Here is a 26952-nt window from a genome sequence, read left to right as displayed (position 1 = left end):
GAGGGCGGAGGAGAGTTTAGTTAAGTCACCCCACCTCAGCTCCAAGTTGATGAAAGTGTAGCTTTGCCCTTTCCAACAACCGTGGCAAATAAATGATGGGGAAATACCCTGACATGCACATGGCTGGGTCCTTTGGCTCCCTCTTTATTCCCCAGTGACTTGGGGGAGCTTTAGGCACGGATCCTGTACGCACAATGCTTGTCTTGTTCTTCTCTTCTCTACAGGGCAGCCTTGAATAGCTCAGTCTAAAATTATAAGCTGGGGCAGCCCTAGGCTCCAAGAGATCACAGTCCTCATGCTGAGCCTGAACAAAGACCCTGCTTTTCCCCAACAATTAGCCCTGCAAAAAAGGACATCTATCTCCCTCCATTCAAACCACCACGTGCCTTCAAGTCGGCCCATTGTAAAGCTAATTAAATAACATGCCTCTCTCCCCATGGAGGTCTCCTGATTCTCTTTCCTCTGTCCTCACCCTCTGCAGAGCCCTGAGACAGACAAGTCTGCACCCCCACCCCCCCTGCTCTTCTCCGCCCCTTCCCACCCCTCAGTCGCCTTTTTAAAAAGAGGTCATCTTAATCAACATTGTTGAGCTTGGTCCTGCCTCACATCCATCTGTAAGACTTTCTTACTCCTAAATTTAAAGGTGTCAATGAAAGGTGGATTATCTAGAATATAGAGACTCAAATAGAGTCACAGCTTAGCCCTCCCCAGTGTGCCACGGACGTTGGTGGCAAAGCCGGCATCTCTGCTGTGTGCAACCACCCACACAGCACTGCAAGGTATCCAGGTCTCTCTCTGTAAGCTACAGGAGGAAGGGGGCCAACCTTTGACAAGTATGCGTGTGAAGAACACTGCCCCTTCACACCTGCTGTGTGGTTCCTAGAGAAAACCCGATAGAATACATCGATAAATGCGTGTGTGGCATAGCTGGCTGTGTGCGTGTGAGACCCTGGTCGGCTTCAAGGAGACAACTTTAATATTCATAGGAGGGAGCAGCCAGGAAGGAAATCAACAGAGCCCAAAGTAAGTGATTTGGGAGAGCAATATTTCTGTGACCATGTACTCAGTTGGCATCCATGCTGTCATAGCTCAGGGCTACGTGCCACCAGCCTGGGCACTTGTGCAGATGTGGGCAGAGGTGTCAGGGGCTGCAGAAGAGGACACTGCAAAATACCTGGGAAGAAGGAAGGTGGAAAGGAAGGCAAAGATCAAGCATTGAAACCAAGGGCCTGGGGAGATGTTCAATGGGCTGGAGCACAGACACTCACGCAGGAGTCTGGGGTCCGGTTGCCAGCACCACATGGTTCCCTGAGCTCTACGGAAAAGATCCCCAAGTACCACACCGAAAGTATCCCCTGAGCACTGCTAAGTGTGGCCCCAAACCCGAGCGAAAACATTTCAACCCAGGTGGCATAGTGACATAACACCCTTCCTGAAAAAGTCCTGCCTCTCCCTGCAACCACATTTCACCTTCTCCCCCGGAGAGAAACCTGCTAACCTGCTCTCCCACAGTCCTGACTCACACAGTCAGACCCTGAGCACAGCCTCGGGGCACTCTCTGTGCAGGCTTTTTTCTCTTTCTGGAAAACTCTGCCCGCCTGGCCCACTCACCCACGAGGACACGGGGCTTTGACGCAGCATGCCCTGGGGGAAGGCTTTCCGGCTTTCTAGATGCAGCAGCGCTTCTGCCCTGCCGAAGACTCAGCCAACAACTGTCAGGTCCAGACTCGCAGCTTTGGAGTGAGCACTTGCTTCACCCCCACACATAATCTGAGCAGAAACCGTGTTCTCGAGTCAGTTTACAGCTACAGACACAGCGACAGGCACTGGGACAGAGGGAAAATATGCTTGATAATAAATAGGTAACTTGAAGATAAAGGTCAGGAGGATCTCTCCATGGTTTGGAAGTTGTTGGCCTCATGTGCTGGGGGAAAAGGCATTTTGGATGGAGAAGGGACCACTAAGTCAATGATGGTTGGAGGGATTGCTCAGGATGGGAGATACGTGCTGAAAGTAGACTAAGGACCAAACATGACAGTCTCTTAGTATCTGTATTGCAAACCCGTAATGCCCAAAAGTGGAGCAAGAGAGTAAGAAGGAAGGTGCCTGTCACAAAGGCAGGGGGATAGAATGAGGTGGGGGTGGTGGGAGGGGTATTGAGGATGTTGGTGGTGGAAAATACGCACTGGTGGAGGGATGGGCATTCAGTCATTCTATGACTGAAACTTAATCATCAAAGTTTGTAACTGTATCTCATGGTGATTCGATAAAAATAAATCAATAAATAAAACTAAAAAAATAAATAGGTAACTGACTACCTAAGAAAAGAAGGTCATGAAGGAATGGGGAAGTCCATGAAACCACCCCATTGTAGGCTGGATGGGACTGAGAGGATCGAATCAGGCCACTCCAGCTTCGGGATCGAGGACCCAGGAAAAGGATGGCAGGACTCCATGGCCTGGTTGCCTACCTTTGAAATAACAGGATCTCAGTCACAGGTGCTTTTCAGATATGCTTCTCTTGTTTTGATTTTCATGCATTTAACTTTGTTTTTGTTTTGTTTAGTTTCGTCTTGGTTTGGGGGAACACACTCAGCGATGCTAAGGGATTATTCCTGTCTCTGCACTGAGCAGTTACTCCTGGAGGTCCTCAGGGGGGATGCTAGGGATTGAACCCAGTCAGCTGTGTGCAAGGCAAACATCCTACCCACTGTACTATTGCTCTGGCCCTATTTTTTCAGTTTTATTATTCTTTTTGGAGGTCTCCCGAGCAATGCCCAGGGGCCTCCCCTGGTGATATTTTGCCAACAAGGTCAGATGAATTGATGCTTGGCCAGCTGCTCAGGCCCAGTGGTGCATGCCATGCCAGTGATGCCAGGGGCAGGGAAGGGGGTTTCATGCATACCCCTTGGCATGACTCAGGGGGTGGGGTCATACCAAGACACCACTTGATATAAGTCCAAAACAACCTGTACCATAAAGATGGGAAAATAAGTCGCACTTGTTTATTTACCAAGTCCAGATCAGATAAACTTCCAGGCAGAATTGTTGCCACAGAGGAAAATGAAAAATGAGGTGTAAAGAGAAGAATGATTAGATACATACATGCAAATGCCACGGGGCTAATAAAACAAAAATACCATATACTTATCATCACTGCTTTCTATATAATCCAAGACTAGAGGCAGAAGATCAAAAATATATGTTGTGAAGCAGGGGTGACAGCTCAAAGGGCTGGAGCACAGGCGTGGCATGCAGAAGACTTGGATTTTTTCCTTGGCACCGCCAGCCCCCTGAAGGCCCCCAAAAGCAACCCTAAGCACAGAGTAAGGTATAGCCTCTGAGCACCACCCCCTCAAAAAAGGGAAAATATATTTTTTAAAGGTGGATTTTGTCGTGGAAGTATTGGGCACAAGACTAGGTAAGGACAATAGCAAGATCTTAGATATTCGTGTAAATTGTGTGGGCTAGAAATAGACACATTCTAAACTCAATGGGGGTTTTGAGCATTATTAATAGGCATGAAGGCACTACACAGAAACCTCTTCAGAGGAGGAGGAGGAGGATGAGGAAGACTGTTGAGAGCAGGCCAGTTCTGCTGACAGTTTGTACCCATACACTCCAGTTCACAGGTTACTTAAGCGAGAACTTCAGGGTAAACTGGCCATGAGATCCTGCAGATGAGAGCCCTTAGAAGAATAGTTAGGAGACATCCATTTCATTTTCTCTTCCGAGAGCCGGATAAAAAGTCAGCCCATGTAAAACCTCAGAGAGCAAGACAGCTCCTCCCGTCCAATGAAAGAAACAGCAGCATCTACTCCGTGAAGCTCTGCCATGAACTCCATCTCCCTGCACCTCGGAGAAACTTCTAGAAAAAGGACAGATGTCTCAGCCCTTGGCTCATAGAGTCTTTCCAAGGTAGAGAGATTCCAGCATCTTGCAGGACTCTAATCCAAATGAGCTATGCAGACCGCTGGTCATGTGAGATCACTCAACTCTTCCCATTATTCATCTGTTCCAATCCCTCTCACCCACTTCTCAGAAACCCTTAGATGTGGTTTTCTCCTTCTAGTCTTTCGTCATCATGTGTAGAATTTCTTATTAAACCTTTTATCACTACATACACTAAAGCATCATTGACACTGTCATTCTTCCACCAAGAAAGTGGTATGGAGGGAGGAGGTGAGAAAGCAGGCAGAAGGTATTAGCAATATACTCATGCCTACCCACCTCCACTCAAAGTCTGAATAAGCGGGACTGGTGGGGAGGTGGATACAGCAATACCCGGGATCCCACATGATGCATCTGTCAGTGCTCATGGATGAGCCCAGAGGGATGGGAAATGGGGCTGGGGATTAAGGGAAAGTGGAGGAAACACTCAGCTCCCTTCCCAGGGGAACTCTAGGGTGAGGGAAGCTGACATGAAGTAACATTCGGCCAACCACGTCATCCCGCGCAGCTGCAGCCAGGAGTACTGGGAAGCACTGGAAATAAGAGCAGCTGGTCACAAAACCTGCATTCCTCATGCCTCCCCATTTATGTATATACATGGGGATTTTATCCTAACAAATTCCAGTGGACACCATGAGAGACTGTGTACCAACAGAACAGGAGGACATGGTGTTACAAACATATATTCTGGGAAGTGGTCCGTTGTCCTAAAGTCATGGGACCCCAATTCTTCACCGAGGGCCAAGTATGCACCTGAAATATGGGGGAGAAAGATGCTGTCTCTTGGGGAAAAAAGGCTTGGGCTGATTTCTGGTACAAGAGCTATTGAAAACCCCAACCTAGAGGTATTTTCACTTCCTTCAACTTCACAATGGTTGTTTCATCAATATGCCCCAATTGGACATTAATTTTATGCATGGGAAACTGTACACTTAGGATGTTTACCAGTCAACTATTAGCAACTTTGAAATTCCTTAAAGACAGAAAAAGTACAAAACAAGTTCATCGTCAGGTCTTGAATGGTCATCTTGCTTTCAATTAGCTGTATACAATTAATTTGTAAAGTTGTGATGATATTTTTTAGAAAAATCCGTTAATTTTGTTTTCTCCTTGGAACCCAGGAGAAGTGACTTAAAAACTCAAATTCTGTTTGTTTTGGTTTCGCTGTAAAACACGCTGTAAGAGAAGGTGCAAAAGCTCCTATTTAAAGATGTTGCAAACATGAAAGTTTGTAAGTATATAACAGTACCTCACAGTGAACGTTGCTCACAGTGAACGTTGCTCACCGTTTCACAGGAGTAGATGTTCAAATTTGTGTGCTCTTTTTGAACTGCACACATAAGTGGCTATTTCTGTTACCTTTCCCAGGCTACAATTATGTCATATAACTTGCTCAAGGATCAGAATAGTGCTTAATATTGGCCAGAGAAGTCAGGCTTTCTTAGTTCAACTTCAGCATCTAGAATTTACAGTGTCGCTTCAGGCAAGTGATTTCAACTATGTAAAGTTGAGCTCACTCATCTATAAAGCAGAGTTAATAATAACTCACAGGGGTTTGGGTGAGATATAAATATAAGACGATGCTTGCAAAATATCTGAAACTACCTGGCTCAAAACAAATAACAGCAACTTAGGGTGGTGGTTGTTGTTTTACTCCAGGTTAAAAAAGATCATATGCCAAACCAGACTTAGAACTCAGGGTTCCAGTACATATAAATTCATTTATCCAAGTGAACAATGTTAAAAAAGCATTTAAAGCCCATGATGACTTATGCCATAGATTAAGAAGGCTGCCCCTACATTTAGGCAGTCTATGTATTTAAAAATGTTTTGAGTGACAACAATAATCTTTCAGCAAATATCACTGGGACAAGGAGATAAGAACATGCAAAAGAAACAGGACCTCTCATGCACACAGTGAATGAACATGAATTCAAAGTGGATCACAGACCCAAATGCAAGAACTAATGCTCTAAAACTCTTAAAAAAGACAATAAATAAAACCTGGAACCTGGAATTTGGTCATGATTCCTTCGCTCTGAGACCAAAAGCACTAGAAAGGAGAGAGAGAGAGAAAAAATGGGCCAAAAAAAACAAACTGTTTGTGTTGCAAACTCTAACATTAAGAAAGGGGAAAGACAATCTGTGTTAAGGGAGAAAATGAAGAAAATGTTGCAGATTGTAAATTATATATCTAACAAGGAACTAGATCCCCAGCAAATGAAGAACTGTTACAATAGTTCTACAATAAAGACAAGCCACCTGGAAAGGGGGCAAAGGATTTGAATAGTGAGTTCCCCCAAAAGATATACAAATAGCCACCATGCTGATGAAAACACTCTCTTGATCATCCATTTAGGAAATGCAAATCAAAATCACAATGAGATCCAACTACTTTGTCCTTCACAATAGCCTCAGAAACAACAGCCGGTGTGGGTGGTTGTAAGAGGCAATGAGACCCTTCTTTCATTGCTGGTGGGGATGTAAGAAGGGTGCAGCCGCTTTGGAAAACGCTTCAGCAGTTGCACAACCAGTTCCCCGACACCAGTCATAGGTGTAAAGTCTCAGAATGAAACTGGGTGTTCTCCCACAAACTTGCACCTGAATGCTCACAGCAGCATTATTTGTAACAGACACAAAGGAAACACAACTCAAATGTCCATCAAATGAGGAACAGATGGAATGTGGCCCAGATGCATAATGGAATATTACATACTGCAGATAAAGACGTAGGCTGCAACCTGGGTGGACCGTGAAAATAGCGAAAGAAGTCTGGGGCAGGGGCTGGAGAGATAGCACAGCGGGTAGGGCATTTGCCTTGCACGTGGCCGACCCGGGTTCAAATCCCAGCATCCCATATGGTCCCCTGAGCACGGCCAGGGGTAATTCCTGAGTGCAGAGCCAGGAGTAACCCCTGTGCGTCGCCAGGTGTGACCCAAAAAGCAAAAAAAAAAAAAAAAAAAAGAAGTCTGGGACAGAGGTCTCATGTTATGTGGCTCCATTTGCAAGTACAGAATGGGTGGATTTACAAAGACAAAAGTTAGACCAGCATTGGCAAGATACAGGCATGCACAGCTTCCTTGGCATAGGGAGTCGGGTAGGGAGAGGGAGGAGGACAAGGCAATTTACCACTCAGGTGTTCCAGATTGCTTTGAGGAGGCGCAAAACTGTTCTTGAATTTAATTGGGGTGATTGGTAGCACGCTATTGGGCTTATTTTTAGGAAATCTGCCACAATACACTGAAATGGGTAGGTGGGTTGCATTGTGAGGATTTAATTTGAAGGGAGGCTCTTTGGAAGTACTTGCTGCTTCTCCAGTCTGGAAGGCGGGAAAGGAAAAGAGAAAAAAAGACATCCCGGAGTCCCAGGGGCCACCTCGGGTCTCTGCATCTCGTCTCGCCACGTTCACTTCATGACTGCTCAGTGGGGAAACGTCTAGCATCTCCGTGACCTTCTTCTCTAAACTTCCTAAGTGGTTTTGCGAGAGGCTGCCCGGGAAACTCCGAATGGAACCTAAAAATATTATCTCCTGGTTTTATAAACATCAGGCACGCTAATGAAGTGAGGAGCAGCAGAGGCAGCGAATGGAACGTTTTCTTCAGGTCGGGAGGCACGAGGGAAGTGTAAACTCCTCTCATAAGGCAGGAGAGGCCCGACAGGGCCAGGGAGGTGAAAGCAAGCCAGGAGCAGAGAAGGAAAGTGTAACAGTGTCATAGGATACATAAACCAGAGCCCCAGGGAGCCCCCTTCCCAAATCAAACTCTCTCTCTGCTGACCAAGTTTGGAGAAATGCAAGCCCCTTGAAACATCCCCTTTGCCTTGACTTTGGAGCATTTTGCAAAGAGGCCACAGGGACGTCCCTGCCTTGTGGCCTCTGGGCTGCCGTGGAGCTACTCTGTGCCTCCTCCTCTCCTGGGCTTCTCCAGGCCTGGCCTGTCCACCCTGTCTCTCCTGCAAGCTTCCGTCGAGGCTGGTGGAAGACATCTGCCATCTGTGTCACTGACCTTGTGATTTTCATGCTTGTGCAGAATAGGGGCGGGGACCAGGGCGTGGGTTCAAAGGGCAGGAGCATGGGCTTTGCATTCAAGGACCCAGGTTCCGTCCCCAACATCACGTGGTCCCCCGAGTTCCTGCCAAGAATGACACTTGAGAGCAGAGTTGAGCTGGGTGAAGCCCCTCAGCACTGCAGGTGAGCTCCGTCCCCAGCCCCAAACTGAATACTCAATAAATATGTGCTAACAGGAAACAATAAAATAAAGGTGGTTGATGGAGAGAGACTCAAACTGGTCCAAATCTGGGCACTGTCTCTGATGCCAGTGAGGAGCAGTACATCACCCATCCCACCCCAACCCACCCTGTCCCACTCACGGGAGCCTTGGGACCCCCTAGACACCGCTGTCAATCACAAGTCTTGGGCTAACTAGCAGGATGATGAGGGAAAGTGGTAACATCCCTTGGCCTTAGAGTGGAAACAGAGTACAAAGCCTTCCCCAGCTTTCTTGGAACTCTGTTTGAAAGGGGGCCTGGGGGCTTGAGGTGATTTAACTTTAGTAATTTCTTAGCTGATGGGAAAATTCTGGCTTGTTCTCACCATCCTCCAAAAGGATGACACTAATAACCATGGTTGGTCTGTCTATCAGACCCTGAGTGACCGTGACCATCTGAGGGTTCTGCTAGATTCTAGGGACAGACAGGGAAGAGGTCACGGTGCACACAGACCAACAGGGAAGCTCCGTCACAGGTGCCGGGGTGTGGCCTTGGTGAATACAGGTGCTCACGACTACTGGGTGGGGAGGTGGGGGACACTGAACTGGGCATTGGCTAGGACAATAGACCCATGGGTGGGGCACTGAAGACATACATGGAAGATAAAGTGGCTGCTGTGATCTCTCTAGCTTTTCTCTCTTCCTCTAGGACAGGATTTCTCCTAGTTTCCCACTTCTACTAAAGCGAAGGCACGAGTGAGTGAGAGGAGCGGGTGCAGAAATTATGAGGCAGATAGCAGCAGAGGGAAGAGACAGAGCAGGAGACTAGAGAGGAGGAGAAAGCAGAGAGGGAATGAGGAGAAGGTGTGAGAGGAATAAGAAAAGGGGACACAGAGGAAAGATGAGGAAGAGAGGGAGGTGGGGAAAGAAGGAGGAAGAAGAACGAAGATGAGGAGAGGGGGTCAGAGCATAGTACAGCCGGTAAGGTGCGGTGGACCCGGGTTTGATCCCCAGCATCCCATTTGGTCTTCTGAGCACTTCCAGGAATAATTCCTGAGTTCAGAGCCAGGAGAAATCCCTGAGCATTGCCAGGTACGCCAACCGCACCCTCTGCCCCCCCACACACACACAAAGAAAAGACGAGGAGGGGGAAAAGGGGGTGGAAGGAGCAGGATGTGACAAGTTGATCTGACAAGATAGATCCTAGAGTTGCCTAGTTGGGTCCTCTACAGCATTTGGCAATTGCAAGCAGGTAGGGGCTGGTGTTCGAAAAGAAAGGGCACTGGGGCCCTTGGGGGAGGGAGGTGGGTACACTGGAGAGGGGTGTGGTGTTGGAATTACTGTAGCACTTGTAGTACTGTCACCCCGTTGTTCATCTATTTGTTCGAGCGGGCACCAGTAACGTCTCCATTGTGAGACTTGTTGTTACTGTTTTTTTGGCATATCGAATATGCCACAGATAGCTTGCCAGGCTCTGCTGTGCAGGCGGGATACTCTCAGTAGCTTGCCGGGCTCTCTGAGAGGGATGGAGGAATCAAACTCGGGTCGGCTGCATGCAAGGCCTTACCCACTGTGCTATCGCATGCAGGAGAAATCATCATTAACAGTGTTATAAACCACAGCATCTCAAACAATGATTTTTGGTTTAGTTCAGTTAGTGGTGTCTAATTCTGCACCTGGCCAAAAAGAAAGATCTGACCCAGCAGGAAGCTGGACCTGAAAAGAGCTAACTTAAGTTACCAGTGTTCTAGGCTGCTGCTGACTAGTGGAGATGATGCCACTTACTCAGATAGGCTAGAAGAGAAAGACAGACAGACAGACAGACAGAGAAGGGTCTGCCACAGAGGCAGGCAGGGGAGGGATGGTAGGAGGGAAACTGGAGACTCTGGTGGTAGGAAAGGTACACTGGTGAAGGGTGTTGGAACATTGTGTGACTGAAACCCAATCATGAACAACTTTCTAACTGTGTATCTCCCAGGGATTCAGTTTAAAAAAATAAATTAATTAATTAACAAACGAAAAAGACGGGCTTCCCTTGAGAGGAGGGGCAGGCAGCTCAGGTGTGCCTGTGAAAGGCGTGTGTGACATCCACGTGACTAGTCCCTGCGCAAACCCTGCGGCACGGGAGCGCAGCCTCACAGCCCCTCAGCATCCAGGTTCGTCTCTCCTCCCCGAACCAGTCTCTCATCTACAGCTTTTCTTTGAAGAAAGGTTTTCCCTTGATCGTGATGATTATAAAGAATAAATGCAATAGGGTCTCTGCAATTGGCAAAGAACCCGTAGACGGCCAGAAAGAGAGGGAAGGTGACGTGCTAAGGCTGGGGCTGCCGAGCTCTCTGCTGGTAGGGTCTGGGTGCCATCCCCGACCTCACAGCCTGACCCCCCCGGGCACCAGCCCCTCTGGGCTTCCACCTGCGTTTCCCCATTTATTAGTTTCTGAAACATTCCCTTGAAGATTCTGGGTTCTTTATTTTACGTTGTTTTGTTTGGGCGGGGGCCTCTAAGGGGATAGAGGTCGAGAATAATACAAAACGACTTCAACCGTATGGATTTGTGGAATATCCTGAAAGATGTGAGAGGGGAGAAGCGATTCTCAGTCGCCTTTCAGGAGGCCAGAGTCAAATTTCACCTTTGCTCCTCTAAATCCTGTGAGTCCTGCGCAGTCTCCAGCCCGGCCAGGGGAACAGCTGGTATCCCCAACGACACTCGCACAGGGCACAGGGCGAAGTCGACCCGAGTATCTCATCTAAATTGATTTTAGACTTAGTTCCAGCTCACTGCCCACCTGAAACTCGATTGCCAGGGAAGTCAGTGAAACTCGGGAGGGGGAAGGGAGGCAGCTGGGCCACTTCTTGGAATCAGCCGGGCCGGCACCAGGAGGCCGAGGAGAGCTGAGTGCCGCCTCCGTCCCAGTGCTCTCTGAGGTCAAAACCAGACTGCACAGGTTTCAGGGCTCTCTGTGATCAAAACTGAGAGCACAACAAATGTTCCTTCTATGCCATTGAGAACTTGTGAGATCAGGAAGCAAATTTGAAAGGGTTACTGGAAAGATGATTAATAGTTTAATAAGAAAAAAGAAAGAAAGAATTTCCCTCCTCCATAAACTAGCCCTGGGGAATGTGGATAAACTTACCAGAGGGACTAGAAGCCTCACCCCTGCACCCTGTACCTCTCACCCTTGCACTGCTCACCCTTGTGTCCCTCACCCTGAGGCCCTCACCCCTGCACCTTTCACCATAGGTACCTTATTCAGTGCCCCTCACGCTGGGTACCTCAACTCTACACTCCCCACCCTGTGTACCTCACCTCTGCATCCCTCCTCACCTCTGCATCCCTCATCCCGAGTACCTCATCTTGTCCTGTGCCCCTCAGCCCTGCCTGCATACCTTGTCCTGCACCCCTCAGCCCTGCATTCCTCACTCTGTACCTCTTACCATGTATACCTCATCCCTGCATCCCTTGTCCTGTATTTCTCACCCTTCATCCCTGTGTCCCTCAGCCCTGTCTTCCTCACCCTGCATCCACACCCTGTGATCTCACCCATGAATGTCTCAACCCACACCCTTTGTCCCTGTATTCCTCACCCCTGCATCCCTCATCTTGCATTTCTCACCCTGTGCGCCTTACCGCTGCACCTCTCATGCTACGTACCTCAGCTGGCATATACCTCATTCCTGCGTTCCTCACCCTATGCCATTTATTCCTGCACACCTCATCCCTGCCTGTGCCCCCTTCTCTCTACTTCAAGTTCATCCTCTCCCCTGTGCTTTCCCTCTCCCTCTCTCTCTCTCTTCCCCAGCGTGGCTGCCCAGCGGCACGTAGTGCTGAAAATAAAGAGATGCTTTTCCTAAAGAATTCGCACACAAATCATCTCATTACCCCAGCGCTGAGGTTTATACAGCAGACGTCTTCTGCCAGGGGCGGGGGATGGGGGAAATGGCGCTCTAGACTCACTCACACGGAACAGCTGTGCGGAGAGAAATGGTATTTAATTCATTGTGAAATATTCAACAATGGCTACACTGCACTTTTAAAAGCCTTTTGATAGTAAAACCCACAGAGAACAGCCCATCCTGTGTGCTGAAAGGCAGCTTCCCCACAATCAGCCTCTCTATTCAGAGGGCTGCGGAGTCTGTGTCAACTTCAGCACGCGCTGGCGCACAGTGGGGCACATCAAGGAGAGAGCCTCTCGGAAGCTTCTGGGGTTGACAAGTCTCCGGGTGGAGGAGGAGGTCCTAGAGGATGAGGAGGGGGAGGAGGTCCAGGAGAAGGACGACGAGGAGGAGGTCCAGGAGAAGGAGGTCCAAGAAGAAGAGGAGGAGGAGGAGGAGGAGGAAGACAGAAGGAGGAGCAGGAGGTCCAAGAAGAGGAGGAGGAGGAGGAGGACAGAAGGAGGAGGAGGAGGAAGAGGAGGAGGAGGAGGAGGAAGGGATCCAGGAGGAGAAGGTGGAGGTCCAAGAAGAGGAGGAGGAGGACCAAAGGGGGAGAAGGAGAAGAAGGGGGAGGAGGACGAGGAGGAGGTTCAAGAGGAGGAGGAGGAGGAGGCCAGGAGGAGGAGGAGGAGGTTCAAGAGGAGGAGGAGGAGGAAGAGGAGGAGGAGGAGGCAGAGCAAAGGGCACAGGGGCGCAATGCTTCAGTGGGTGTCCCTGTGCACACCAGCCCGGGACACCGAGGCCGTGAGCCTTCATGCCCCTACAGCCAGGGCTGCATCTAATGCACCCCAGAGAAGGGTGGAGAGAACATGCCCCACGGTGCATTTCTCCTGGCAGGTGACCATGGGGTGTCAGGTTTGCAGGAAAACCAAGGAGCTCATGGGTGATTGTTTTAGAAGATGAGTTTGGCCACAAGGTCTGAGGCAAGGAAGGCCAGCAAAGGCGTTTGGCTGGACAGCAGCCAAGGATGGCGTCTCGGAGGCGGGGGAAATGCTCACATAACATACCCGCTCAGAGAGAGAGTTAGGGACCAGCTTTATCTGTAAAATGGGAATCAGATTGGGGGATCCTGGAAACAGCAAACAACAGAACCCCAGATTCTTCTCCAGACTAGAAGGAGATCATTGTAAATTCGATGTGAGGCCTTGAGTCCACTCCTGGGCACAGGCCCCGCAGCCAGCACCCATCAGCACAGGCTCTATGGAAGGAAAAGCTTCTTAAACCACTAAAAGCTCAGGCTGGTTCTGAAGCTCTTCAGACTCAGAGGTTTCCTTGTATTGGGGGTAGGTAGGGCTGGGACACACCCAGCAGTGTCCAGGGGCTAACATGCTCTGGGAACACATGAGGTGCTGGACTGGGGGCATGCCACACAGGCACCTTACCCCGTACTAGCTCTTCGGCCCTGAGCTAGATGGTCTTCAAGGCCCTGGGAAATGGCTGCAGGCCTCAGGTGTGGTCCAAGCAAGCTGTTCCCTCCAGGGCGATGCAGCCTCCGCGAAACCACCGACTCCTTAGCTCCTTGCACTCTGAACCCCTCTGCTGCACCCGCCACCCAACCCCGGCCCCAGTGGAATGTGCCCTGTGTGCACCGGCCACCAAGAGGCTAAGACCTCCGCCAGCCGTTCGGGGCCAGAGCGCCTGGGCGCAGGACGGCTCCGGCCAGATGGGAGACTTCGGAGAATGCCCCCAGCTTGTCAGTGGCCGTGGCTGGAGCTGTCAGCGGCTACAGAGACGTTGCAGATGAGAGATGAGGGAGAAGATGCCAAGGACGCCTGCGTGGGAGGCAGTGGGCTGAGTCGGTGCCCCCTCCCTGCCAAGGCTCCGCCGCCAGGGGCTTTTCTGTGGGCTGGTGGCAGCAGGGAGGTGTTTGCTCAGGGTCTCTGCCCACCCTTCAGAGGTGCTCATCCTACCAGGTCCCCCCATGCCCTTGCTGGTGCCACAGATCCAGTCTAGCTCTATCGCAGACATCCAGGCCACGGGGAGGAACGTGAGATGAAAGAAGCTGAGAAAGAGAAAGAACTGAGGTGGCTGGCCTTGAAGGTGGGGTTTTGAATGTCCCCATGTCTCCAAGATTCTGAGGCAGAAACAGCTTTCGGACCCATTTTTGGGGGGCCTGTGGTGCGGGGAGAGGGGATGGAGAAAGGATGCATGCATGCACCAAGGGATGCATTTCTGATCAGGGACACGAGCTTGGTGAGGTCTGCGAAGACAAGCTGATAAATGCTCCCACCCCCCACCCTCACCCCTCCCACCCTAGGGTCCCTGTCCCCTTGGGGCAGCAGTGCTATACCCCTTGGGGATCTCAGCTGACCCTGATCATCAGAGGCAAGACATATTTCTTTAGAGAATGTCTTACCCTTGATTTTAGATGGATCACCCACTTCCCAAACTCCCCCAGGCAAAGCCTCTCAGGTCTATGAGAATCTGCAGGTCAGAACTTTATTCAGTGTTAATTGCAAAGCTGGGTAAAGGGAGGGAGCTCAGAGAGAGCTCAGAGGACTGGAGTGCCCAGCTTGCCTGTGGAGGCTCTGCCTTTGATCTGGCACCACATGGTTCCCCGAGTATCACGGAGTGGGGGCCTGGTGACCCCCAGCACTGCAGGGTTTGAGCAACGAATCCTCAGGGCCGCAGAGCTGGGAGATCACTGGGAGGGACTCGGCAACCTCTGAGCTGCCTAGGGGTCCTCAAGAAGGGGAAAGGTGAGGAGGGGAGGGGAAGGGGAGGGAAGGGAAGGGGAGGGGAGGGGAGCAGAGGGGAGGGGAGGGGAGGGGAGGGGGGAGGGGAGGGGAGGGGAGGAAAAGTGGTAGGGAAAGGAGCCAGGAAAGGGGAAAGAAAAGGAAGGAAAGGGAGGGAAGGAAAGGGGGGGAGGGGAGGGGGGAGAAAGCCGCACGGGGACTGGCGATACAGTACAGGAATCGAGGTGCCTGTCTAGCATACAACCAACCCTGGTTCAACCACCAGCAATTCATATGGTTCCCCAAGCCCCATATGAGTGAGCCCTGAGCACAGAGCCAGGAGTCAGCCCTGACACTGCCAGGCGTGGTCCAAACCCCTCCCCCAATATAAAATAAAGAGAAAAATGCAGGAAGCAGGAAATCAAGCCAAGGCAGCGAGACCCCTGGTTCCGAGAGGACTGAGGTCTCGGGTATTCCCGTTTCTCCAGCGCCCAGGGAAAGAACTCCCCAAACAGCCGCTTTGTTGTGGTTCCCCAAGGCCACCTGGAGGAAGAACCAAAGGCCTGTTTTCTGCACTGGCGAGAGAGTCCGCCAGAGAGGCCAACATTTCTTCAAAGGCTGCAGTGACCCTAGCTGGGACGGACGCTGGGAGCAGAGTGGAGGGATGACCCCCTTGGAGAAAAAGTGGCCATGGTTGGGGAGGTGGCCAAGGGACACCATGACTTGGGGACAGTCTGCACTCAAAACTGACAGGCCCCTCGGACTGGCAGCCCCAGAAAGAGCCAAAGGTCACTCGATACATGGGGGGAGAGGGCACTTCTCTCTGGGCTGCAATTAGGTCTCGTGCTTGACCTGTGACCTATGACCCAGGAGATATTTATGCTCTCAAGACAGGCTGCAAGGGGGTGGAAGAGTAAAGCTGAAGGCACCTAGTGTTGGGGGGGAAGAGAGAGAGAAGAGGAAGGAGGGAAGGAGGGAGGGAGGGAGGGAGGGAAGGAAGGAAGGAAGGAAGGAAGGAAGGAAGGAAGGAAGGAAGGAAGGAAGGAAGGAAGGAAGGAAGGAAGGAAGGAAGAAGGAAAAAAGGAAGGGAGGGAAGGAGGGAGGGAGGGAGGAGGAAAGGAAGGGAGAAAGGAAGGAAGGAAGGAAGGAAGGAAGGAAGGAAGGAAGGAAGGAAGGAAGGAAGGAAGGAAGGAAGGAAGGAAGGAAGGAAGGAAGGAAGGAAGGGAGGGAGGGAGGGAGGGAGGGAGGGAGGGAGGGGAGGGAGGGAGGGAGGAAGGAAGGAAGGAAGGAAGGAAGGAAAGAAGGAGGAAAGGAAGGAAGGAAGGAAGGAAGGAAGGAAGGAAGGAAGGAAGGAAGGAAGGAAGGAAGGAAGGAAGGAAGGAAGAAGGAAAAAAGGAAGGGAGGGAAGGAGGGAGGGAGGGAGGAGGAAAGGAAGGGAGAAAGGAAGGAAGGAAGGAAGGAAGGAAGGAAGGAAGGAAGGAAGGAAGGAAGGAAGGAAGGAAGGAAGGAAGGAAGGAAGGGAAGGAGGGAGGGAGGGAGGGAGGGAGGGAGGGAGGGAGGAAAGAAGGAAGCGAGAGAAGGAGGGAGGGAGGGAGGAGGAAAGGAAGGAAGGAAGAAAGGAAGGAAGGAAGGAAGGAAGGAAGGAAGGGAGGGAGGGGGGAGGGAGGGAAAGAGGAAGGAGCCCCAGGCCCAATCAACTTAAAGAACTCTGTCAATCAGGAATTTCGAGCTTTGGTACTAGAGCTGCCACATACCTTGGAACTCAGTGTTGGCCCCCACGATGCTGCATGTCGGGAAACAACCCCAGGCCCAGAGCGGCGAGTGCTTTGGCGGCGCACACAGTGCTACCCTCGGCCCACGTGAGTCCCCCCCCCCCCGCCTGGTGCTCATCTCTGCGTTTGTGCCCTCTGCTCTGCTCTGCCCCTGCCTCTCCCCATCTCCCCATCCTCTGGACCGTTCCCTCTTTACATAACAGAATCCGAGTCCAGAGTCAGTTCCATTCTAATGGCCTCTCTCAAAGCCGGCATGGAGGGAAGGGGAGACGGGCAGCCCCCTGTCCTCTCTCCCTCCTCTCCCCACCGGATCTAAGTGGCAAAACAAGGGCGCCAGTGCCCCCCCTCTGGCCAGAGGGCCAGCGCCCAGCGGCTGGCAGCGGCGGGGTTAACAGCAATGATTTCTGTTTTATTTCAGCAGGGGAAGTGTGTGTCCTCTGATTAGCCTGATGGCTTCCTCTTTCCCATAACCTCCGGACCCCCATGGCCCAAGTGTTTACTCTCTGAAATAAAAAATCTGCTGGTGTTTTTCTTTTTTGTATGCTCGTGTATTTTGGGAGGATTGCAGAGGAGGAAGGCGGGGTGGGGGTGAGGGACCCCGGGGACGGAGTGGGGGCAGCCCGCAGCCCGCTCCTCCCTCTCTCCCACTCTCCTCTCCCAGCTGCAGGCTGCGGCCTGGACCCGTGAGCTGTGCCAGAAGGAAACTTATTAATGAGGGACTCGGGGCTCCTGCTTCAGCCGCTGGAAACACAGTGAACATCTGGAGAGAGAGGAAGAGGCTCCGGGCGGCCAGACGCTGAGAAAAACAGGCTGGTTTTGCGCATCAGCCCCCACCCTACCCTGCTGGCTCCCCCGCCCTCTGCGGGCCTCTAGCTCCCACACATTCACCCCCGCTCCAGAACTTTCCATTCACAGCGCCCAGCCAGGCGGGGGCTGACGCCAGGGCGCCCCCATTGTCCCCAGCCCCCGCCAGGGAGTTCCAGAAGAAGGGTCAAACTGCTTGCTTCGAATCTGAGCTCCATGCCCCTGGGACCTTTTCCCAACTAGGACTAAATATTTGTGGTTTGAAAAAGAGAACTTTTTTTTTCTGTGTCCCCCTGGGAAGAACAGTGAGATGTGGTGACCGCCAAGGCTGTTGAGAAGCAAGGGGCCTGGGGATGGCGCAGCCACAGCTAACCAGCTAGCCAGGTGGCCACAGGGCACCTGCCACCCCGGGGGACATTTGTCAAGACCTGGACAAGTCTCTCTGCAGGGAGCCGGAGCCTGGGGAGCTGACCCTGGGGTGGGGTGGGGGGGAGCCCTAGCCCAGGCGTGTCCCTTTGCAGGTTTCTCCAGCTCCCCCTCTTTCTTTTGACACCAGTGCTCTGGTGCTACTCCTGGCTCTGTGCTCAGGGATCGTGCCTGGGGGACCATATGCAGTGCGAGGGATCAAAACCTGGGTTGGCCGCATGCATAGCAACGGCTTTAGCCCCTGCGCTGTCTCTCCGGCCCCTCCACTCTCCTTTCATGGGTAAAGTGAGGCATCGGGAAGGGGGGCATTGGCGGGCATGGGAAAAGCACCCATGTTGGGGACGGGAGCAGGCAAGTGGCACCTGGCAACGCGGGAGCTCCCCGATATCCCCGCAGAGGTAGGGGACGCACAGCTCAGGGTCCTCTGTGGCGTGAAGCCGTGTCAGGACACCCCCGCTCAGGGTGAGGGACTTGCTCTTGCTCCTTCCCTCCCGCTATGCTAAACCCTAGGCTCAGACACCCTGCAGTGTAGACACCAAAGCTATCCTCAAAAATTCCTTTAAGTGGCACAGGTTGGAGACTTACCCAGGGCACAGGATGGGTGTGAAATCTGATTACAAACAAGTTCATGAATCATGTGTCCAAATAAAAACATTTAAATGATAACAAGTCTCTGGGGTGGGGGGGAACCAGGAAAAGGGAGGGGGTAGTGGCAGACTGTAACCTGGAACAGCTTTTGGCTGCCCTGGAGAAGCACCCTTCCTTTGTGCAGACCAGGAGCACTGCTGGTCCTGGAAGAATCTAGATCAGGGTGGGGGAGAGCTGTGTGCAAATCAAGTCTCCCTACACTCAGGACACGGGCCAGATCAGCTTCTCCACCCTCTAGCGTTTCCTCCTGGAGCCTCCGAGCAGCGTGGAGATGGGGTGCAGGTGGGAGAGTGTTCCCGTACCAAATTTCCCTCGGTGCTGTTTCCTGAAAGCAGCAGTTCAGGGCAGCTGGGCTGAGCCCTAAGGTCTGTGAAGGCAGAAGCTGAGTGAGGCTGCAGCAGCCATCACCTTCTCCCCACAAGCACAGCCACTACCTTTGAAGTCGGAGTCCTCAAAGGTAGGACCTTCCCTGAGAAATAGTCCATAGGCCAGCATCCCCGAAACATATATGCACACACACATGCATCACACAAGCACAGGCACTTACATATGCACACTTGAATGCACAGGTACACACACATGCACACATGCACTGGTACATACATGCATGCATACACGCAGAGGTATATGCAGACATACATATGTACACATGAATGCACAGGTACATACATATAAGGTTACATGCATGTATGTATAGTTACATACATACCTTCACAGGTGCATATGTGTACACACATGCACACATGCAGAGTGCACACATGGACACACGTGCACAGGTATCCACACATGCACACCTGCATGCAAGGTACATTCATGTATGCACTCATGTGCAGGTTCACATATGAATGCACATATGCAGAGGTATATATACACATGCATGCATGCATGCACAGGTACACATGTATGCATGCATGCCCAGGCATATGTGTACACACAGGCACAGGTACACACATGCATGTACACAGGCACAGGTACACACGTGGAGAGGTACACACATGCATGCATGCACAATTATATGCACATGCACGTATACACATAGGAGCAGAGCCCTTTTGAAAAACGAGCCCAAAACAGATCCTCCAGAAAAGGCCAACACAGCCAGAATGAGGAGAGAGAGAGAGAGGTCTGTGCAACAGAGTTTAAAAGGCCATTTTGGAAAGGCCCAGGACCGTCTGAGTTGAGAGAATAAACCTGCTCGGAGAATAAACATTTCAGCGCAAGGTGAATCTCCATTTAACAAGTCTCTCTGGCATTCCCTCCGTGTGCTCACCACTTAAAAGCCAGTTCTGAGGCATCTGTTCTCCTGCTGAAACTTCCCACCTGCTTGTCGATAACCCTTTCCAAACATTGGCCCAGGTTTGATAGCTCCCAGCCGCCTGGCCGTCTGAGAGAAAGTCCCAGGAGAGACCATGAACTCCAAACTCGCAATCTATCTCGCCCCTGAACGCCCAACGTTTATTTGAGAAAGTTAATTAGTTCTGCCATTTTACCAATGCATTTATTTGAGAACCTTCCAAGAGCGAGACATGAAGTCTCACACACTGCCAACACGCATTTCATCAATAAGTATTTCCCCTGGGGACCATCTTCTCACATGGATTTGTACCCCACAAACACCCCAGAATGAAAGCTACTCAGGGGCCAGGACCCAGGGCTTCCCCTTTCTCCTACATCTTTCCGGCTTCTGGCACCAGGCACTGGTCCTCCAAAGTCCATCAGGGGGTCACGTGCTGCCTCGAGGATTCACAGATACTTTGGAGAAACCCTGGCGCTTCTGGGCAGTGCAGTGACAGCGAACATTCAGAGCACACGCAGAGTGGCGGTGCCCTGAGGCTGGCTTGACCTCTGCGAACGTGTGGGCTCTCAGAACATGCCTCTGGGCCCCGGGCAACTGCACCTCCCGATCGCTGTAACCTCCGAGCCTCCCTCTAGACTCACTGAGCCAGTCAGGAATTCTGAGACTGGGTCATCAGAGCCATAGTACAGCAGGTAGGACGTTTGTCTTGCACGTGGCCGCTGGCCTACCTTCAATCCCCAGCACTATATATGGTGCCCCGAGCACTGCCAGGAGTGAGCCCTGAGCACAGAGCCAGGAGTACACCATGAGCACTGCTGGATATGGCCCCCAAGCCAAACAAAACAAACAAAATCGAAGAAGGAAACTCTGGGACAAGACCCCCACTTCCACTAGCCGTCCAGGTAGATCCTGGCTGACTCTGAGGAACAGGTGCCCAAGAAGAGCCAGGGGAGAAAGTCAAAGCTTCCTTTTGCATTTGGTTTGTGGGGCCATACCCAGTGGTGCTCAGTGCTTACTCCTGGCTCTGTGCTCCCGGGTGCTGGGGGTCGAACCTGGCCCAGCCACGTGCAAGGCAAGCACAACCCTACCTACTCTACTATCACTCAAACCCAGTCTGGCCTGGCTGCAGACTCAGCTCTTTCCCCGTCACTGTGTGGATGCCTTCCCGCTCACGAGGCTCACGAGGAGGGAGAAGCGGAGGTCAGCAGCGATTGCACAGACGGGGCTTTCATTTTGTTCAGTGCCCCAGAAAACACGCGTTATCTCAGGAGAGAAGCGGCGTTGGTCTCAGCTCCCGGAGCAGGGTAAGCCCAGGAGTGATCCCGGGAGGGGATGTGGGGGTGGCAGTGCTCTTCGACTTACCCGGCTTCCCAACTCTAAGCAAGTCTTCCCACTGAAGGAGGCATCCTGCCCCCACACCCCCCTCCACCCCTTTCACTCAACATAAGGCCATCCCTGAACTGCAAAAGATGAACTGGGTGGAGAACGTTCTAGAAGGGGGCGTTCCCTTTTCAGATACACATGCTAGGCCTTTCAAGACAGTGCCACCCAGGAGGCTGACAACAGATCTGGACAGGGGCTGTCTCCGGACAGGGGTCACTGTGGGTCTGGGGCTCAGCTGGGTTCCTGATGTCCATTGTGTGCCTTTGGAGAGACTGGACGCCCTGGGGAGGGTGACCGTCTCCGACTGGGAAGGGCTGACCCTCTGCCCTGTCCCTTCTCCATGAAGAAGAGGAGACTGGTCATGGACTGGTCGCAAGAGCTGTTTGGGAAAGCTGTGGAGCAGGTCTCAGGCAAGGCTCATCGGACGGACAGAACGTAAGGTTCCTGCAATGCCAGTTGGGAAGGGGCTGAAGCTGGGGACAGGACAGAGGCAGGGGGAGGGGGGTGAGCGAGGCAGGGTCAGCGGGCTCCACTCCAGACTATAAACAGTAACAGACATCTCAGCCCTGCCTGGTGTAAGGGGCTCCATTGATTCGCCGGCTCCCGACAGAGGATGCCGATCAGAGCTCAGACAGAAAGGGCCCATTCATTCATGCCGAGCACCAGCGCTCCGTCCCCATTGGCTCCCGCTAATGGCTCTGGGCTGATGGGGGGGGGGGGGGAAGGGGCAGCCTGGAGGAGGAGGTAGAAATGAAAGAAAATGATGACTCCAAGATTGTCGCCAAGAAATGCACAGCTGCGCGGAGATTGCATGCAAACGCATCTTCCCTTTTTAGCTGCCCAGTTAACGTCCTCACATTCGTCTATTTTTCTCTTTCATGTCCCCCCCCCTCCTCTCCTTGCCTTGTCTTTTTCTGGGTCCCCTTCTTGTCTCCTTCCCATTCATTTGTCATTTTCTCTGCCCCCACCTGCCCGCTGATTCCCACCTCGATCTCTCCCCAGCCCGGCCTTCCTCCTTCCTCAGCTGGGCTCCATGCAACACACCTTCCTCCACTCCTTGGGGGTTACTGTCTGCCTCCCTCTCTCGAGGGTGGGGGGTGGGGGGGGCTGCTCTCAACTCTACTCCTCCTTCCCTACTGCCTCCCTCCAAGCCTCTGACCCCAGGGGGGAAGAGGAAGGACACTTGGAGGCAGGATTTGGCCCGATCCTTTCTCCCCGCCCCTCCTGTTGGCCAGCCCAACTCTGACAGATGTGTATAGTCCTTGGAAAAGAAGCTCATTCATCCCTTCTGAGAGCTCCAACGTGAGCTGGGGAGGGGGGCGGGGCGGGGTGGGGTGGGAGGGGGCGGCAATGAGACAAGAGAAGGGAAGGAAACGGGAGTTATAAATAGGATGAAAGGAGAGGGGAAAAATGTCGAGTATTTTTTTTTCCTCTCTTTTTTTCTTACTCAACACATCTCCAAGGAAATGTGCTGCAGCTGGAGAAGCCATTGGGCGATTCACACTGCACCCTCTTCCCTGGAACCCCAGGATCTCCTTCCAAGACACCCATCACCGAGGAGAGCTGGACCGCAGCCCAGAAATAATCACTACAGCTCCTTCGTCTGGCCAGCTCTTAAGGCGAGGGGGTGGACTGGAAGGGCTCTGGGCTCTGGCCAGATATTTTTATCAGGGGTGACTCGGCAGGAGGGAACCTGGGACATGGGTTCTGCCACCACGGCAGAGCCCAACTGGGGGCTTTCTGGCCCTTCTGAGCTCTCGTGGATGATAATCCACTGATGATTCATTCATGCCCCCCTTCTGCCACCAGCCACGGGTCTGTCTGGGTCACCCCAGCTTTCTCCCAGCATAATAGAACCTCCCAGCACTGCTAACTGTCCACACCCTGGGCAGTTGCACACCCCAGAAACCCCACCTTCACTCACAGCGCCTGTGCACCCAGCTAACCAGGAGGAGGGGTGGTCTTGTTCTGCAAGGAGGGAGTGTGAAGACAAGCAGCTATTGGGGCCAGAGTGATAGGTCAGAGGATAAGGGACTGACCTTGCACAGGGCCCACCCCGGCTCAATCCCCAGCACTGCAGAGTCCCCCAGGCTCACCAGGAGTGAGGCTGGTGAAGTCCCAGGAGCTTCACGGATGGCCGTGCAGAATGGGATTCTGAATTGTACCGCTAGGGCGGAGGCGAGAGCTCAGGCACTGGAGAACAGGCTTCGCGTGCAGAGCCCTGTGCTTGCTCACCTGAGCACCCCCAAGCATCCCCTGGATCAACCCCAGCACCATGATGGGAATAGCCCCCAAGTATCGCCGGGTGTGGCCCCTGAAGAACACAGCAAAAAGAATCTTACAGATATAGGTGCCATCAGGTTGAGCTCTGATGCGAGCAAACAAAGCTTTTATTTTGTTGTGCTTAACACTCAAGGGAGCACATTTTTCATCTCTTAAAAATTCTGAGCCCTTAAAAATCTCAACTGTAAACAGGTGCAGAGAATCTCTCCTGCCCCCTTTAGAAAAAAAAAAGATCGATTGCAAAGACATTTTTGTTTTCTGTTGGTTCTCTAGCCACACCTGGCCGTGCCAAGGTGCCCCTCCCAGCATGGTTTCCGGCTGTGCTGGGGAGGCACCAGGCAGTACCAGGGGTCCAACCCAGGGCTCCTTATGCAAAGCATGTGCTCAACTCTTTGAACCTTCCGCCCCCCCCCCAACACACACACACATACACATACACACACACACCATCATTTCTATTTGTGCTTGGAGGAAATAAGGCCTCAGGAAGGAGGCACAGTGTAATGATTGTGAGGTTGGAAATCCAGGGGTGGGGTCCCTAAACTACTACAAAGATGGATGGCAAGTGTGCCAAGGTAATGAGGGGTGGGGTGGGCTCAGCCTGCACTAGGAGAGAACCAGGCAGCAGAGAAACAACACTCCTTCCTTATAGGACCACAGCATCTCTCTCTGTGTCTACTTCTGATGGAAACAGAGAAAGTTAGGACCAGGGCAATAGTACAGCAGAGAGGACACTTGCCTTGCATGCGTTTGAACTGGGTTCAATCCCTGGCACCCCATAGGATCCCCAGAACACCACCAAGATTAATTCTTGAGCGCAAAGCCACGAGTAACTCCTGAGTATTACCAAGTTTAGACCCAAACAAAATCAAACAAACAAAAAGTTAGCAAAACACTTTTGTTCTCTGACTTCAAGGAAGAGCAGGAGGAGGAGGAGGAGAAGGAAGAAGAGGAGGAGAAGTAGGAGGAAGAGAAGAAGAAGAAGAAGAAGAAGAAGAAGAAGAAGAAGAAGAAGAAGAAGAAGAAGAAGAAGAAGAAGAAGAAGAAGAAGAAGAAGAAGAAGAAGAAGAGCAAGAGCAAGAAGGAAAGGAAGGAAGGAAGGAAGGAAGGAAGGAAGGAAGGAAGGAAGGAAGGAAGGAAGGAAGGAAGGAAGGAAGGAAGGAAGGAAGGAAGGAAAAGGAAAGAAGGAAGAGGAAAAGAGGAAGGAAGGAAGAAAAGAAAGAAAGAAAGAAAGAAAGAAAGAAAGAAAGAAAGAAAGAAAGAAAGAAAGAAAGAAAGAAAGAAAGAAAGAAAGAAAGAAAGAAAGAAAGAAAGAAAGAAGGAAGGAAGAAAGGAGAAGCAGAAACTAGTAAGTAAATGAAGACTCGTGGGCATAGGGCAGGGATGCTGAACTTCCCAGGATCCCTGTCAGTTCCTGCCCAGTTCTCGGGAGGAAAATGGCTCCTGGCCACCAGGGGGCAGCACCGCGCTCAGCAAACCCAGGAGGGATGCTGAGGAGAGGAGGGCTTGAGGGAAGAGCGCAAACCAAGGATGGAGGAAAGAAGAGCAGGAGAACTTGGGCAGGGAAGTGGAAGAATGACAAAGAGGACGAATGAAAGGAATTGTGTTTTGTCCTTGGAAACTGAATGTGTTTTCTGTTTATCCAATTCCTGCTTTTTGATTGCAAAACACCTAGGTAGTTTATCACAGCCAGGCTGACGTGGGTAAGCCTTAGGAAGCGCACAGTAGACAGTATTGACCAAACGAAGACCCAAAGCAGCGTCCTGCAGGTCCACTCCTAGAGCTGAGTGTTCCCGTCACTGGGAAATTGAGTAACTCAACATAACAGAGAAGAGTTGGGACTTTCCATAAGAGACAACCCTCATGTGCCATGAGCTATGGCTTCGGAGAAAGCCTTTCACTGCCCTTTGGTTCTCTGTGTTCTCAGCCCCAGAGTCTGTCCCTACCTGAGCCATAGTGTTCAAGACCAGTAGGCACTTCCTGGGTGGCCATCTCTTCCCAGAGTGGGTAGCAAGCTCTTTGCTGGTGGTAGCTGGGCGGGAAACCACAGGTCATGCGTGGATCTTCATAAGAGCCGGTGGGTCCCTGCCTCTGTGATCATAAACAAAAAGGAAACATATTCAGAAGAAAAGCTCTCTAGTTTACTCCTATGGATCGGTGACTTTATCATTCATCCACATACTCATAAGTGGGAATCACCCATAGATGACAGAACAGATGATCTTCTACCTCCAACCCAAACAGTCACAGGACCTGAGGTCTTCTAGTTGGCTTTCAGTTTATTGAATTCACCCATTAATCTAGTCATTCGAACACAATTTTTCCTAATTTTAAAATAAGTATCTGTGATTAGCAGCAAAACAGAATTTTGGCCATTTACAATTTATCTGCTCCCAGCTTTTGTTTTTTTGTTATATCACTCAAAAAAAAAGAATGATTATATGACTAAAACCCAATCATGAACAAATTTGTAACTGCGTATTTCACTGTAATTCCATTAAAAAGTTTTATTTAACACCATGAAGGAATATTCTTTAAGAACTATTTGAATGTAATTTGAGTTTTAGTTTATTTTGTGTGTATTTTTGTGGTCCTTGGGGGTCAAACCCAGGGCTTAAGTTATGCCCTTAATCCTACAAGTTGTATTTTAATACCACAGCACCTACAGGTGACGCTAATAGGGCCAAAACAGCATCAACAAAGAAGCACCTACATAACTGAAATCAGTTTTCAGTTAAGCAATAGGCCCTGGTTTCTTTACAGTATGAGTAAGTATGTAAATTTGCATCAACGGGGTTGAATCCTGTCACTGCCCCTTGCTGCCATCTGTCTCCTTCTCTGGAGACTCCTCTGGCCAGCATGCACATCTACCTCACCTTGTGGTCATTCTTAGCATCAATCCTTCTCAAATCAACTGATACCCAAATTAGTTCGAATTTGATGTGTCTGAATTGATCGACATTCGTTAGCAAATGTCACTTCTTAGAGGTATCCTCCTCCCTGCAAAGTACGGTGTGAGTTCCCCAAAGCCCCCCTAATGGTTTATAGTCACTGGTTTGGTTTGCCTTGTTTGTTTGGGGGACGATCATACCTAGTGGCTCCTGATCTACCACTCCTGGCTCCAAGCTCAGGGGCTCACTCCTGGCAGTGTTGGGGGACCACGCAGAGCTGCAAATGGGACTGGATTCTCCTGAATGCAACGCCTGTGTACTAGTCCTTTGAGTTATTTCTCTGTCCACCCCTCACCCCACACACCACTACGCCAGGCATCAACTGCTAAGTGGAATTTTCTCCTCTTAATATTTGTGAAAAATTGTGCTCACTCTTCTCAAGTTTATGCAATCCACAAAGACAATTCATGCCCAATACCCTCTAGGGAAGACAAATGTAGTACTGGGGAGGCCTGGTTGCATGTTCAGACCTCACTCTTACAAGGACATGTGGATTCAGATCCTGACTCCACCCCTCTTAATACTTGTCCATCTAAACTACGGTTCACTCAATTGTAAAATGTGAATACCAATCCCAGCCTGTGAACACAGGAACAGCAAACAAATCTTTATACTTAGGAAAAAGC

At 51.3% G+C, this 26952-nt stretch overlaps 1 protein-coding gene across 1 annotated transcript in view; it reads right to left on the bottom strand.

Annotated features, from left to right (window-relative positions):
• Nucleotides 1-26952, bottom strand: part of ETS1 (ETS proto-oncogene 1, transcription factor) — a 137187-nt gene that overhangs the window by 77732 nt on the left and 32503 nt on the right. Inside the window, exon 3 of the mRNA XM_055133024.1 lies at nt 25322-25466. Coding sequence (XP_054988999.1) covers nt 25322-25466 — 145 coding nt within the window. The remainder of the gene's footprint in view (nt 1-25321; nt 25467-26952) is intronic.

This window comes from Sorex araneus, chromosome 3 (assembly GCF_027595985.1).
Source record: "Sorex araneus isolate mSorAra2 chromosome 3, mSorAra2.pri, whole genome shotgun sequence".
Classification (NCBI taxonomy): domain Eukaryota; kingdom Metazoa; phylum Chordata; class Mammalia; order Eulipotyphla; family Soricidae; genus Sorex; species Sorex araneus.
The sequence above is the reverse complement of the archived record's forward strand: the minus strand, read 5'-3'. Positions and strand labels throughout refer to the sequence as shown.